Below are 16,909 nucleotides of genomic sequence, written 5' to 3'. Positions count from 1 at the left end.
GCTTCCCACCATTGTGGGAACGAGTCCACTTGTCCAAAGGAATCTTCACGGCCCATTCAAAGGTCTCAATATTTACTTCCTTTATTTTATTCATCGGCTCATAGAATTTTCCTTTTTGGTTATGATTGGCTGTTAAGGTGAAAATATAATATTAATTATGAATTGGTTATATATAATGAATTTTTTAATTTAAAATAAGTAATTGCAATTCAGGTTTTACCAGCCTTATGCAAACATTCCTTCATTATTGCATTCTTGAATTTTGTATTGTAATTGCTCAAAATATAACGAATGCAGTATCGATGATATCCACTTGGCGGTTGCCACCAATCTTATTGCATTGCTTTCTTAATTCTAATGTGACGATAAAAAATAACATATAAATCTTTGCGTTCTATCACATATGCTCTCAAACAAGACATGAATTATCTCCAATTATCTGAATCCTCCTTCTCAACGATTGCAAAGGCCAATGGAAATATCTAATTATTTCCATCAAGCCCTGTTGCACACAATATACACCCACTATATTTGCTGTATAGGAATATACTGTCAACAAAAATCACTGGCCGACAATACTTGAAACCATCAATCGATTGACGATAAGCCCAAAACATGCGATCAAATACACAACAAATATGATCAATACAATCATTTATATAGTGGGGATCATATTCAATTACAAAGATTGAACTAGGATTGAAGTGGCATACTACATTCATGTATTTATGGAGCCTTTCATATGACTCGTCTCATCCATGAAAAATTTTCCTAATTGCAAATTGTTTTGCCTTCCATGTCTTTGAATATGTTGGTTCATATCCAACTTTATCTCTAACTTTTGCCTGTAGGATTTTTATTTTAATGTGTGGCTGTTCTTCTATCATCGATAAAATAAATTGACATATAAATTAAGTATCCAATTGTGGATGGTATCTTTCAACTGTTGGGTTAGAACATGTATGCGGTCCAACATACGATACAATTCTCCACACCTTAGATCCCTCCTTCATCGAAGCACGCAGATGCCATTTGCAATTATGTTTTTTATATTTGTATTTAATGCTATATGTTTTCTTTTTTGTCTCATCAGAACAAAATTGATGATGTCTATGCAAATAATATTCCTTTGCTGCAGCCATAATAGCATCTCTGAACGGAAAAATCATCCCAACAAAAAACTCTTTATTCGGATTCCAAAAAATATCAATAGGTGACTTTGCATAGGGGTCTACACGCATTAAGTCAAAATCTATTTCTGAAAATGGGGGAGGATGTACAAGTGGCAAAATGGAATTAGGATACTGAGCAATTGCGTTATCATCACCTGATAATATATCGTCATCCTCAATCCAACCACTTTCATACTCATTAACGTCCGAATAAGATAATCTAAATAAATTCAATATTCATCAAGTTCATCCACAACTTTATTAACCATATTATCAATACTATTTAGGATATAGTCTTCCGTACCAAACAGAATCGTGGGACAAACTACTATTTCATCTTGCTCTTCATTAATGGGACGCAAAAGAGAGTATGAATTCTCTAAATCATCAGCACAATCATCTTTCTCATTTCTGTTAATATCTCTAACGACATCCACATAAAAAATAATGCTTTCGGATCTTATTATATATACGTAATCAAATATCATCTCTACATCGTCATCATTGAACAGCTCAACTAGATCAAATTTGTATTCATTACCACTAATAATTGGTTTCCTATATTGAATCTTGCATATGAATTGATTATGGTCTGACAATATAGTACAACGAACTATTTTCAAAAAACGTTCCTCATACATCAATCTTCATTTCATATGGAAGATATTGTGTTGACTGCCAACATAATCGTAACCTAATTCAGTTCTAATAATACAACCATCCCAGTGTACAATGCCATAAGTCGGACTACTCATTTTTGTCAAATCTAGTCCACATTTCAAACATAATAAAAATAATATAAATATTTCATTGACGTTAATTATTTATTGAAATATAATTACTCATACCTTTCTGTTCTGATTAATGTGATCTAATAGTCTTGCAACGAAGATTATCTATCAAACTATAATATAAAATTAAATTTTATATTAACCACCAAATACATTACCTCATTAATAATTTAATAAAAAAAATAAAATAATAACAACTATATTTGTCCAAATAAATTGTTACATAAACGTTTTCGAATGAAATCATGTTATAACTAGACCAGAATTTTTTTAATAAATCACAACATATTAAATTTTTTAAATTAAAAAATTTATAAAATATATTAAATAATGTAACTGACCTTCACAAATTTGTAGAGATTTTTAGCAAAATTGAATTGAGACGAGAGGTAGGATTGGAAAATATTGAGAAATTGGAGGGGAGGATGTAATAAGATTGGGGTTGAAAAATATTGGGAGGTTGAATGGGGAGGGTGTAATAAGATTGGGTTGAAAAATATTGAGAGATTGGATGGGAGAGTGTAATTAGATTGGGGTTGGAAAATATTGGAAATTTGGAGGATTTAGGTTATAATAAGGGAGATTGAGTGGAGGGGTGGGGAAAGGGGATCGGGGAGTTAATATCATGGCAAGTGGCGCCAACTTGGCATGTCAGTTGGACACTTGAGGCTTAGCGCCACTCTCGAGACTTAGAGCGTTTCGGGACTTGACCTGAATTCTGACACCAAGACTCAGGAAGTCTCTTCACGACAGAGATTCTCTACCATGAAAAGTGTCTGCCGCTACTTTTCCTAGACATTCTAAGTTATTTTTAATTTATATATATATATATATATATATATATATATATATATATATAAATTTAAATTATATTTATATTATGTATTTATATAATATTTTTAATATATACATATATCCAAATTAAAATTTAATTTATACTTTAATTTTAATATCTTTATGCTTTGATTATTTATTACAATTAATTTAAATATATATTTTAATTTTTACCTTTTTTTATTAATTACAATTATTTACATATTGTATTTTATACATTTTTAAATATATGATTAAATTATAAATAAATATTAAATATAATTTTTAATAATAAAATTTCAAGAAAATATTAATATTTAATATATATAACACAACAAAATACACATTTTAAATTTAAAAAAATATTAAAATTTTAAAATAATAACAACTAATTACGTACATTATAAATTATCTTTTTTTTTTTATATATATATATTTTTCAAATCTGCTGTCTTTCGCTTGAAGTTTAGCGATTTGAATGCTCTTCCCTTCATTATTCTAAATAATATATATATTCGTTTAATAACTTGTAGGCATGTAAATTATTTTCCCATATAGAATATTATTCCCTTCTGCCCCTTGTTGGGATTCTCCATTCCATTTTGCTTTTTCATTTATAGCAAAAAAAATCTTTCAGGTTCTTTGAATGACTATGGAAACTGTAGCTCACCAGGAAGAATAGAAAAATATTGCTAATATGTCTGCTCAATCCCCCATTATTCCTCTTCTCACTCCCTACAAGATGGGGAAGTTCGATCTTTCTCACAGGTAATATTAATGCTCTCATTCTTCAGAATCCCATTGTTTGGATTTTTTTTGTTACTGGGTTTTGGTGTTATTTGATGACGATGCTTTCGGTTTGTGGATTTTGTTGTGTCTTGCATTTTGCATTTGTTTCCAATATATAAGGAACTGGTATTTGTGATAAGTCCTAGATGGAATAAAATTCTATATGGGAAATCCGTTCTTTTCCCCATCTTCAGATCTCAGAGGGAGGAGTGTTGTTTCCTGAGATTAAACGCAGCCCATTTTGGAGTTTACTCTTTCGTTGATTATTTTATAGAAGCTAATCGAATGTTTTCTCTCGTGTTTTTACTTCTATAAAGACTGAGTTTTATTTGCTGACCTCGTTGGCTTAGAAAGTTTAAAGCTTGATGATATTGATTCATCATTTAATCAATGTTTATCTTTCAGGATTGTTCTAGCACCATTAACCAGGCAGAGATCATACAACAATGTTCCTCAGCCTCATGCCATCTTGTATTACTCTCAGAGAACTACCAAAGGGGGTCTTCTTATAGCTGAAGCAACGGGAGTTTCTGACACTGCTCGAGGGTAACTTCTGTTATAAGCAAATTTTGGTATTTGCTTTCCTGAAATGGACTTCTGATATCTCATAATAACGTTACTTTTGTGTTTTCATTTACTAAAGGTATCCCGATACTCCTGGTATTTGGACCAAAGAACAAGTTGAAGCATGGAAACCCATTGTAGATGCTGTTCATGCCAAAGGCGGTATATTCTTCAGCCAAATTTGGCATGTTGGAAGAGTTTCAAATGCAGGTGTGTGCTTGGGACGTTTGCATTTGTTGACACTATTTAAATATAATGTTGGTTTTGTCACTTTGGATGAACTTGATAATTGATATTGTCAAAAGGCTTCTCTTGTCATTCTGGCATCAATTATTGGGTGCATGCTACTCATCTGTAGAAGCTATATAGGAGTTACTATGTTTTAAATTTAACCAAGTGACACCAATTGCTATACATAAGAAGTTAACAGTCAATTGGGATTGGCTCCATCAGTGCATATGCAGGTGATTGTAGCTCAATAAAAGAGTTTAATGTTTGGACGCTATAGGCCTGTATCAAATGAAGGGGAAAAACCTAGTACAGTATATTGAAGCTGACCTGTGGTTGTAAAAAAAAAGAAGGAAGTTCAACAAACTTTTCTATAGTTTACTTTGTATTATTGTCATCATTTGCTTGACTTGGAGCTACATTTGAACTTGCATGCACTTGGCATAATCTGATTATTGAGGTTAAATTACTATTTGGATGTTTCAAGCCTCCTTAAAGTATACAATATTTTGTTGGTTCCAACGCAGTTCCACTTGCCACACATTGGCGGTATCTCATCTAATTGAATTTCCCATTAGTTAATATAGGGGATTCACAAGCACATGCAAAGAATTTTCATTCTAGTTGTCCATGAGGATCTTCTCCTTTTATTAGTTTCTTAATGATTTTTAACCATTCCCGGATATTCCTTTCAAATTCACATATGGAATCACTCTATTAGTGAATGCTCCTCTTTGTTGGCACCTTGATTTTACATCAATAGTTGTTGGTCTTTACAGGTTCTCAGCCAAATGGGCAAGCTCCAGTCTCGAGTACAGACAAGCCTTTGACCCCTCAACCTCGAGCCAATGGCATTGATGTTGCTGGGTTCACACCTCCAAGGCGACTAAGAACAGATGAAATTCCACAAGTCGTGAATGATTTTAGAATCGCTGCAAGGAATGCAATTGAAGCTGGTAGGCTGTTTAAATAACACTGGATTGCTCAAGTGTTAATGTTTTTAGAGTTATTGAATTAATCACTGATCAATAAATTACTCATCTGCTGCTTCGGATGATCTCAATAGTGACAAATGTGATTCATGGCCTTTCTTTGTTCTTCAAATTTAGAAGTTAAGGAGCATTTGAACTAGTAACCAATTCTAATGCTCTCCCCTGTTGCTTTTATTATCTTGTTATTTGCCTTGCAGGGTTTGATGGAGTTGAGATCCATGGTGCTCATGGTTACCTAATTGATCAGTTTATGAAAGATCAGGTGAATGATCGCACAGATCAATATGGTGGTTCTCTGGAGAACCGCTGCCGATTTGCTCTGGAAATAGTTGAAGCTGTAGCCAATGAGATAGGAGCAGATAAAGTTGGTATTAGATTATCTCCATTTGCAAACTATATGGAATCTGGAGACTCAAATCCTCATGCTTTGGGACTTTACATGGCTGATTCCTTGAATAAATATGGAATTCTTTACTGCCACATGGTTGAGCCAAGAATGAAAACAGTAGGAGAAAAATTTGAATGTCCAGAGAGTCTTCTGCCTATGAGAAAGGCTTTCAAAGGAACATTTCTTGTTGCAGGAGGTTATGACAGGGAAGATGGAAATCAAGCTATAGCTGAAAATCGGGCAGATCTCGTAGTTTATGGTCGTATTTTCCTAGCAAATCCTGATTTACCAAGGAGATTTGAGCTAAATGCTCCTCTCAACAAGTACAACAGAGAAACATTCTATACTTCTGATCCTGTAGTTGGTTATACTGATTACCCATTTCTTGAAAACTGAATTAACCAAGTTTCTTGCAGGAGCAGTGCTACTTATATTTGTTCAATCCTTCTCTTCTATCAAGAGATTCTTTGGGAAAATAAATTCCTCTTTCATGTAGAAACAGAAGGAGAAGAAAATAATGATAACGAATAAGAAGAATCGCCTAGATTTGGCAATTTTTTTCTGAAAAATTATTAAATTTTAATATAAAATTCTCATCCTAAATCAGAAGGTTTGGATAAATTGAGTAATAATAAGCTATTTCTGAAAAAAATATGATGCCAAAGAAAAGGGAAATATCAAATGAAATTATTAATAGTAAATATTAAAGCAGTGAGTAATAATAATTTGTTGAAGGACAACAATATTATTATGTCTGAGAGGCAAAAGCATCTCAGAAATACTAAAACTGAAATATTTCATTCTGTATAGTTAGTGGATATGGAGAATTAGTGGTCATTGCTGCAAACTTGCTTAGCTCAACAGTCTCCTCTATCTGCCAAAAATAATTTTTAAAAAATTTAATTAATTATAAAAAAAAAAGAAAAAGAGTAACACATAATTAGTAATTAAGTCTTTAATACCTTATCTTGGAGATATTGATTTGCATCTTTCAATATTCCTTCCTGTAAAACAAAATATTAATATTAATAATAACAATAATATAAAAATTATAAAATTATTCTCTTAGCATAAATAGTTTGATAATAACTTAAAATTATTATAACTAAAATTTAATTTTAATTATATATAATAATATATTTAATAAATTATTTACTTTATATTTAATAAACTTATATTTTTAAAAGTAATTTTTATCTATTATATACTCTACAACTAATAATTCTTATATTAGAGATATATAGAGAAATTAATCTTTTAGAGTAAATAAAAATATTTAATTTTAATAATATATAGAGCAGTTGCATATTTCCTGCAAATTTGTAATATGTGATTTTATTTTCTAACTAGAATTTTTGTTTAGCAGTACATAATTTTATTAAATAATAAAAAATTAAATAAAATAATTGAAGTTTTAATATAAAAAAATAATAGGTAAAAAAATCATCAACTATTTACATTTTAAAATATATAATATAATTTATGAAAGTTAATTAATATATCTTATATTAACCACCTAAATTTATTTATACGATCTATTATTAAGTTTAAATTTTAAATTTTAATTAAAATATTATATTATTATTTTAATTCGCACTAAAAATTAATATTTTAATATAATTAAAATAGATATTTATTAAAATAATTTTAAATTTCAATTTCAATAATTGCAATTTAAATATTTTTTAAGAGAATCATAGTTCTGATTTGCTAGAGACATCGTTATCACAAAACTTATAATTTATAATTACATAAACAATTATAATTATTGATAAAAAATTAAAAAATAAATTATTCAACTATGAAATTATAAGTAAATTCAATTAAAATTATTTTTTAAGAGAATCATAGTTCTGATTTCAATAATTTTAAATTTCAATTTCAATAATTTTAAATTTCAATTTCAATAATTAAAATTATAGGTAAATTATTTTTTAAGAGAATCATAGTTCTGATTTGCTAGAGACATCATTATCACAAAACTTATAATTTATAATTACATAAAAAATTATACTTATCGATAAAAAATTAAAAAATAAATTATTCAACTATGAAATTATAAGTAAATTCAATTAATATTAAAAATTAAACTAAATTAAAAAACTGATTTTAGATAATATTTATTAAAAATTTATTTAGAATATAATTATTAAAATTAATAAATTTTAAAATTTTTTTTGACAATTATCTATTTTAAATTATATTAAAAATTAATTTTTGATATTGAATAAGATAATGTTGTCACATTTCCATTAAATTTAATAGTAAATGTAAATAAATTTAAATGATTAATATAAATATATCAATTAGTTTTATAATTTATTAAAAAATGAATATTTTAAATTATTTTTTTGCCAGTTATCCTATAAAAAATTAATAATCATCGATTTGAATATATTATATATCTCATACATAATAATTTATTTTAGAGAATTTAAGAAATCAAGTTACTATTTACCTATATTTAAAATTTGAATTTTCTTTTCATATTTAATATCAGAAAACAATAAAAAATAGCTTAATAATTAAATTTATTTGTATAATTACTAAATCAATAATGAAGTGAAGAATTATGAGAGAAAATTGAGTACTAACCTTATTCCTCAGCAGCTGGATCTCTTTAGACATTATCTCCATCTGTCAACCATTAGCTAATTATTAATCAACTCCAATAATAATTATTATTTCCTTTCATTTTTATCCAAAATTTTCTATTATTTTAGAAAATTAAGGAATACTAATTTATTTTTTCAATTTTATCCTTTCTCTACCAAAACACAATAATTACTTTTATAATTTCTTAAAACTAATTAAATTTCAATTTAATACCTTTGTTGAGCGAATGTGGCAAATCCAAATTTCAAGATTTCTTTCAAGCATCAGTAATTCATCAATTGACATCTCTGCATATCTCCCACCAAGCAAGTAGCTGTAGAATGTAAGTAGAGAAGTTGGAATTTATTTTAAATTAATTATATTTTTTTTAAAAAAATAATTATAATTAATTAATTAGTAATTAATACCTTAATCCTTTTTGGAGTATCTCAATCTCTTTCTTCAACATCATGATCTCCTCTTTTGCATCCTACTCATACAATTTCATTTTCCCCTTAATGAAAGTAATTAAGCAATAGGAATGCACAACAGGAAAAAAAAAAAAAAAAAAAAAAAAAAAAAAAAAAAAAAAAAAAAAAAAAAAAAAACTTAACAGCTAAAATTTTATAGTAATTTTAAATTATAAATAAAAATATATATTAATATTTTTTTTTGAAGTTAAAATATATATTAATATTTAAAATTAGATTTAACAATTATTTTAAATCTAAAATTAATTTTAAAAAAATTTAAATTTATCCACAAACACTACTATATTTTAGAGTTTATGCAACAATATTAAAGCAACGGTTATAAAATTGTTTCTTTTATATTATGAAAGTAATAATCTCAAATCGATATGAAATTAAATAAAAAGTCCTCATCGTCTATAGGGGTGTAAACGAATTAAACTGTTCGTGAGCTATCGAGACTCGATTCGATAAAAATTCGATCGGATTCGACTCATTTTCTAAATGAGTTGAGTTCCAGCTCACTTTTTAGCCTCGTTTAATAAATGAGTCGAACTTGAGTTTAGCAGTATTTGACTCATTTAAGCTCGCGAGCTCGGCTCATTTTCAAGTTTATGAACAGACTCGCAAGCTGACTCGTGAACAGACTCGCGAACAAACTCGTGAACATACTCGTTCGCCAACACCAATCCCATATCGAAAGTTGATGGGATATGGAGAATTGTGACTTTTCTATAAAAGAACAACTCTTTTACATTTTTTTTTATTAGGTTTGGGTTTGAGAGACTTTAATTAAATAAAAGAATTTAATTTAAAAGTTTCTTATGACCTTATAATTTAAATTTTATTTTTAATTTAAATTTATTTATAATTCAAATAAAATTTAAATTTGTTTATAATTTAAATGAATTTGAATTATATTGAGCTTGTTTATAATATAATTAGGCTCAAATTTGAGTCTAATCGAACTCAAATTCGAGTTTAAATGAGCTTAAATTCTAGTTTTTTGAGTGGAGTTTGAGTTGGTTCGTTAATGTGATAAACAAGGTTATTACGAATCGAGCTCGAACTGAACTCGAGTTTAATATTTATAATTTTATGAATCGAGTTCAAGTTTATAAATGAAACTCGAGTCGAGTTCGAACTTTTAAATTTATTTTCTAATCGAGTCGAGTTCGAGCTCGACTCGGTTCGACTCGATTCGATTACAGCTCTAACCGTCTAAGGGCGAGCAAGTTTAATAATTATTAGAATATATATTTATATTTAGATTCATATATTTATTATATAGACTTTAATTAATTCTTCTAAAATCTCAATATTATTTTTTAATTTTATTTAATAAGTTATTAAATTTATATTTTTATATGAGGCAGAGCTTATATTAGATGCAATTATGTATTTATATTTGAAAATTAATTACAAAAATCAAGATTAACTATTAATCTATTAATATTTCAATAATAGAATACTTAATTTATCTCATAAAAGAAAACTATTAATGTGAGTAATTGAACTTTCCTTGCAAAAAGTGAAGGGAAAAAGAGAATGAAGTGAGAGACAAAGATATGATAATAAATACATACAAGAGGGTGTGTCTGGTTGGGAAGGTCAGGCTGCAGAGAACCACCGGTGGCATTCAGGTACTTCTCAATGAGCCCTTGCATGCTTCTGTTTATCACATACAAAACTTACTACTCAGCACTAATTTATAGTGTAGCATCCCACATATTTTGACTATAGAAAATAAATATTTTATGTAATAGCTAGCAAATTATTAAATAATTCGAATTAATCATATTAAACAAAATAAAAAAATAAATTTAAAAGTTATTTAGAATAATTTAAAATGACGACTACAAATAAATCTAAAATAACAACTATATTAGAAAATAATATATTTACGGAAAATTCAATATCGACGTAACTCACTCCAACAATTAGAGAGAATGAGTGTCCAATACTTTTATAATGTGAAAATCAGCTGCTTGATGTGGGTCCTGCGACCCACATTCACATAGCACTGAAAATTAAAATTATATAATAACTAGTATAAAATTACTAAATAATTTGAATTAATTATGTTGGATTAAGTGAAAGAATAGGATCAGAAGTTATTTAGATTAGTTTGGGCTGAATTGTTTTAATTGGTATCAGAGTCACTGAATAGAAAAATTGTGCAGAATTAATGGGACTGCAAAGAAATGGTTACTCGTATAAGATGAGTGGAGTCGTCTGAGATATTAACGAACCACAATAGCCGAGAATTTGATTCTAACGTAGTAATTGTATCTGATTAAGATTACTAGCTCTTGCAAGAGAAAAAAAATTATCTATGTGAAACGAGTAGAGTCGTCCGAAATAATAACGAACCACAATATCTGAGAGAATTCGGTTCTTACTTAATAATTGTATCCGATTAAAATTATTAATCAACATATAAAATGCTCAATAATTTATTATTTTATTAATATATTATTTTTAGTATTATATTAATAATAGTATATTATTATTAGTAAATTATTATTATTATTATTATTATTTAAACCCTAAATGAAGTAATGATTACTATAGTAGATGATTAATAATCCTTGTATGCAATTGAGTATATCCACTAAAATATATGTCCACAATTTTTAAAATACTAACGATTGTATTGTATAATTTTTCGTTCGTGGATGACTTATACCAACTACTTAAGCAAGCTAATAGGCAATGAGAGAGAGATGGAAAGAGATACCCATTGGTGGCCAGTTCATAGAGCTTTCCATGGGTGGAGAAAATGAAAACTCCAATTTCAGCATCACACAGCACAGACAGCTCCTTAGCCTTCTTAAGGAACCCAGCTCGGCGCTTGCAGAAGGTCACCTGCCTATGCACTGGATTCTCTATGCGTTTCATCTGAACCTTTCCTCGAGCCATTTCTCAGCAATATTCAACTGAAAATTTCTTGGTATTCTTTAACCTCTCTCACTAACTTTACTAACTAGAAATTTTTCTCTTCCTGCAAACAACCTCCCACTAGTTTGAACTAGCTTCGAGGTTGCTGCAAATCCACCCTGATCTCTCAAGAAGCTGCGCAAAGATTGCTTCTCTGCTTGCAGAGCTTCTAAGATTTATATATGGTACTTTGTGCAGATTCTTTGTCATCCACCCCTTGCTTCCCAGCTAGCCCTGAGAATAAAGGTGGAGCCTGTAGCTGCTTTTACTCTTCCTTGAGGTTTTAATATTAAATTTGGAGATGAATTATTGCTTTAAGGCTATAGCACTTATAAAGATTCATATAATATATTTTTGTCACATCAATAAGATTATTTAATTTCTTGCAGCATGATGAGGCCACTATACTTTTTCTACCAATATGATTGGTGGAGAGCAGACGGTCTATTGTATATTCCATCGAATATATACGAAATTTCAAAATGATACCCAACAAAGAAAACATGAACCCTAAAAAGTTGATGCATGCAGGAACCCCCTCCACTCAAATTTCATCTTAACGTTGAAGATGATCAAGAATCTTATGAATTGTCAAATCAGTTCCACATTCAAAAGAAACCCAGAAAGTGAAATAATATTTTTCTTCTATTGATATCTCAAGATTAGACTAATCATGAGATGGAGGAGCTGCTGCTGATGCTGCAGCTGACACCTGGATATTCTCTGTCGATCTCCATTACATGTGTCTTCTTTGATGAAAGATTTAAAAAATAATATTTGGGGAATATAAGTTACATTTTCAGGGAATTTTTTTAACAGTTGGTGCCCTATGAGTGATGAGATTAATTTCATAAGCAGCGTTGGTAGGCCAGGGAACTGAACACAGCATATGTTCTTCTTCTATTTTGCTCTTAAGTATGATGTGAAATCCAGTGTGGGGTTTAGCAAAAATATCCCAAAAAATATAATAAATGAAAGCAAAATGGACAAGTCATCTCACTCATTAATTTCCTCTATGATTTAATTGGTCTTTGTGCATTCATCATTATTTTAATTGAAATTTTTCTAAATGATTTTAGTATGAAAATTTAAATAAAAAAATATTATTTAATAATCTTTTAATTTTTAAAAATATATTAAAATACCTCAAAAATTTAAAAAAATTATACTAATTAATATCCATATATATATATATATATATATATATATATATATATATATATAGATTTTTAAATTAATTTTTTACATTTTGAATAAACTAATTTAATAAGTTCAATAAACATATTTTTTATTTTTAAAAACTTTAATGTTTATTACATTATATATTTACATATATCTTAATAATATTTTAAATTTTACATAAAAATATGAAATATTTAATTTTTTTCAACATATATTTATATTATATGTAACATGTGAAGTATAAGTATTTTCATAAATGGGTAACTATGAAATATCAATTATATTTAAAAAATAAAAATGAAAATTTATTTTATAAATTTTATTATATTATTATAAGTAAACAAATAACATTTTTTTATGATTCAATTTGAATTTAATTTTCAAACATATATTTAGAGTTGGCGAACCTGATTTCATTTGCCAACTTGATCTGAATTTATTCTACTTGATTTTTAATTCACACGAATCATAAGAAATAATTAACCTTTATGTTTATTTAATTAATAAAAATTTTCACTTAAACTAATAAAATTTACTTTTTAAAATAAATTGACTTGAAATACTTTGATTCTTGCTGTTGTGTTGATGTCTTGGTTAGATATATGAAATGATGAGGACAGTGTCAAAGTTTGGATGCTTAGAAACTTAGAGAATGAAGAAAACGGTTGTGAATGAATCACAATGGAATTTGATTTTTGGCCTTGTGTGGAGTCTTTTGGCATCGTGGAAATGAAATGCTTTTAATTCTGAGCATGTGGAAGGGAGTAATATGGTTGGTGGTGTTTTTGAGTATAGAAAACAACACATTATGATAGTCAAGACGTATATGGAACCTGTTATTGAGCCTACTTTGTTGATGTCTAAGCCATAGGTGAAGTGGATGTGCATGCTTTTCTCTCTCTCTCTTTTTTTAGGTGAATGCTGGTGATTCATAGAATCAAGCTTCTAGATCTGCGATTGAGGGTGGTGTTGTTAGGGATTTATTTAGGAAATATGTTTGCTTTATGTGACCATTCTCAATCTAGTAAGCTTCCGCTAATCCAAAGGAACTACACAGGGAGTCCAAGCCAATCAATATCAAAATGAGGTTCAATTGGTGCTGGATTGTATGCCAGAACGACAAGGTATGTGCGAGGTGCTCCACGGACTGGCTTAGCACACAAGCAAATAAGGTTTAGTTGGCAGGGGCCCACACCTATAAGCTACCAAACAAGGCTTCAATGGATTGCAAAGTGAGCTAGCATTTGTTCATTAAGCCCAGCCCATGCAACAAGTTAACAGTAACACTGACTAGGGGAGAGGTGGCTGTCTAGACCCTTTTATTGAACCTCCTTTGCTAAGGAGGTGGGAAGCTTCTGGGGGCCTCACAAGGACACTTGTACAATTACTATGGGGTCCTTATTTTTTCTATTATTTTGGAATAGTCGTTAGCCATTTTTAGCCATATGTATAAGAAGTGCCCTAAACTATCAATAGGCATCTCCCCCTTATTTGAATGTATGTTTGAGTAAGTCTTTGTATAGCAGAAACCTTGCTACTTTGTACACTCACATTATACTCTTCTTTGAAATAATAAAAGCTTTCGATTTTAAAACTCTTGTGCACTACTCATCATCCTAATTACCTTTAGCTTCCATATGTACTCATCACCGAGATTTCAATATTGAACTATCGTAGTAGAAAGCAGGCTGACTTAATCGTCAAAAGGGTTAAGTGCCGCAAGGGCTCTTGGAGTTGGGCTAGTTTCAGGTGTTAACTTGCAAGGGACGTGACATTTGATATCAAAGCATGAGGGAAGTACGATGGTTGATCTAAGCAAGTAAGCTTGTCAAGTGAGACATGTTAGTGATGAGGAGCAGGTTCCCCTAACACAACAGTATACGCCCTGCAAGAAGGGAACAAGAGATAAGTTGTGTGATGCAGCTTGCGGAAGGGAAAAGTTGGGTGATATTGACATCCGAATAGCCAACATAAAGTTAAAGCTCATCAATGGGGAGGAAAAGTTTGAGGAGTTAGACTTGCATATGAAGGAACTCAGTAATGGGATGGATAACTTCCATGATGAAGTGCAAATTGCTTTCAATGCTACAATTGATAAATTGGCTAACAAAGGTGAGACCATGTGCCTTTCACTTGTGGAAGAGATCATTAAGGTAAGGGAAGAATTGGATCGAGTGCTAGCAAGAGTCTAGGAAGTAATGGATGAGGTTACGTTGTTAAAGCAGGTAGTAGTACGAGGAGGTATGTCAAGCCCTTCAACCTCAATAAGTATGGGAACTTCAGTTGAAAATATCTAGGTACCTAAACCTTCATCATTTAAAGGCTCTAGGAATACTAAAGAGGTAGATAATTTCTTACAAATTCTAGAGCAATATTTTAAACCTATGAGGGTTGTAGAGGAGGTTGCCAAAAGTTAATCATATGTCCCTGTATTTGATGGATATTACAATAGTGAAATTTCTTTGTACCATGGCTACGTGGGATGATTTTAAGAAGGATTTAAAGAAACAATTCTATCCCAAAAACCTCACAATGGAAAGGAGAGAAGTGAAGGTAGTAAAAAGAGTAGTGGAAATTCTAAACTTAGTAAGAAGAAATGAGGCTTTAAATTTAAAAAGGTAGAATCTACTTCTAAAAGTTGTAATAGGCTTCACATTAAATGGTTCCTTAATGAAGACCCTCATAGGATAAGAGAGTTTCCTAAAAGAAATAAATTAACTCTCGGCTTTAGTGGAGGATAAAGAATTAGGTAGTAAGAAGGAAGAATAAGTAAGAATGGGATCTCTATAACTTGCGGCTACCATGGAAAAATATGGCCCGCTTAAGAAGAAGAAAGGCTAACTCTATGTCAATATGAAAATTGGGGACCACGACCTATAGGCTCTTATAGATACGAGTGCATTAAACAGTTTTGTAACAGCCCGGAAACCGAACTGCTACCGGCACTAGGATTCAGATCGACTTAAGGTCGCTGGGACCCGTAGTAAGCCTGCTATGAACTCTGTGTACCTGTGAAATCCCATACATGAAAACCTTCAAAAGTCACCAAAACTCTTAAAACTCTTGAAAGATTTGATGAAAATCATGGAAAACATGAAAGTCAACGTGGGAGAGGCTGGAACTCACCTCTGGCTGCAAGTGGAGGAGAAATAACCTCCTTCCACCGACCCTTGGCCCTTTTATAGGTGGCTGGCCAGACCACCTTCGGCAGCCGAACGTGAAGCCGAAACCATGCAATGTTCGGCGGCCGAAAGTGACCTTCGGTGGCCGAACCTTTGCATTTCTCCCTTGTTGCTTTTCTTTCAAAACTCAATACTTTTAACACTTCAAAACATGAAAACAAGTGAAAATACCTTAGCAAACATATGTATTACCCTTCTCGAGGGTTCCGACACCCAAGATTCCACCGGACTACAGGAACTCCGATGCCGGACTCGAGCCGGGTATTACAAGTTTTCTAAGGTAGAGGATGATAACCTTATAGGCATGACTTAAGAAAAGGATCTTAGATGGCTAAAAGTGGTGAACTTCAAGCCTAATATGATTTATGAGTGGCTAAGGGTGTGAATATCCAAATAGGTGAGTGGTCTAGATCTTTTGACTTCTATATTATTTCAATAGATGATTATGTTTGTGTGCTTGGCATTGAGTTCGTTGGATAATGTTAAGGCAATTCTCATTCCTTTTGTAAATTCTATATGCATCATGGAAGAGGGAGGTGTTTGACTATTCTATTAGCTCAGTGCAAGCCCAATTAAAGTCAAGTGCTCTTGGCAATGTAATTAAGTAAGGGGGTCAAGAGAAAAGAGCCTTTTTACCTAGTTGCCTTGAAGGAGAAAGATGAAGTTCAAGGCAATGCAATTCCCATAGAAGTAGGTCAACCCTTGCAAGACTTCAAGGATGTCATGCCATTTTAAGTTACCCAAGAAGCTTTATCAAGATGGGGGAAGTGGATCATGCTATTGATATTGAGCCCAGTTCTAAA

General features: G+C 30.4%; 2 protein-coding genes across 2 annotated transcripts; one reads left to right on the top strand and one right to left on the bottom strand.

The window, feature by feature from the left end:
- The first annotated feature begins 3,322 nt into the window (after window positions 1–3,322).
- On the top strand, window positions 3,323–6,152 carry LOC110606380 (putative 12-oxophytodienoate reductase 11). Its single transcript, XM_021745164.2, has 5 exons — window positions 3,323–3,544; window positions 3,971–4,111; window positions 4,209–4,339; window positions 5,137–5,313; window positions 5,547–6,152. The coding sequence occupies exons 1-5, from the start codon at window positions 3,474–3,476 to the stop codon at window positions 6,131–6,133; spliced, it is 1,107 nt and encodes a 368-aa protein (XP_021600856.1). The 5' UTR covers window positions 3,323–3,473; the 3' UTR covers window positions 6,134–6,152.
- Window positions 6,153–6,403: 251 nt separating this feature from the next.
- Window positions 6,404–12,009, bottom strand: LOC110607096 (agamous-like MADS-box protein AGL12). Its single transcript, XM_021746150.2, has 7 exons — window positions 11,543–12,009; window positions 10,389–10,473; window positions 8,761–8,822; window positions 8,567–8,666; window positions 8,333–8,374; window positions 6,700–6,741; window positions 6,404–6,611 (listed from the first exon to the last, which is right to left on the bottom strand). Exons 1-7 carry the CDS (start codon window positions 11,722–11,724, stop codon window positions 6,519–6,521), a joined length of 606 nt encoding a protein of 201 aa, XP_021601842.1. The 5' UTR covers window positions 11,725–12,009; the 3' UTR covers window positions 6,404–6,518.
- Between the last annotated feature and the right edge of the window lie 4,900 nt (window positions 12,010–16,909).

Source organism: Manihot esculenta, chromosome 18 (genome assembly GCF_001659605.2).
Source record: "Manihot esculenta cultivar AM560-2 chromosome 18, M.esculenta_v8, whole genome shotgun sequence".
NCBI classification, from domain to species: domain Eukaryota; kingdom Viridiplantae; phylum Streptophyta; class Magnoliopsida; order Malpighiales; family Euphorbiaceae; genus Manihot; species Manihot esculenta.
The sequence above is the reverse complement of the archived record's forward strand: the minus strand, read 5'-3'. Positions and strand labels throughout refer to the sequence as shown.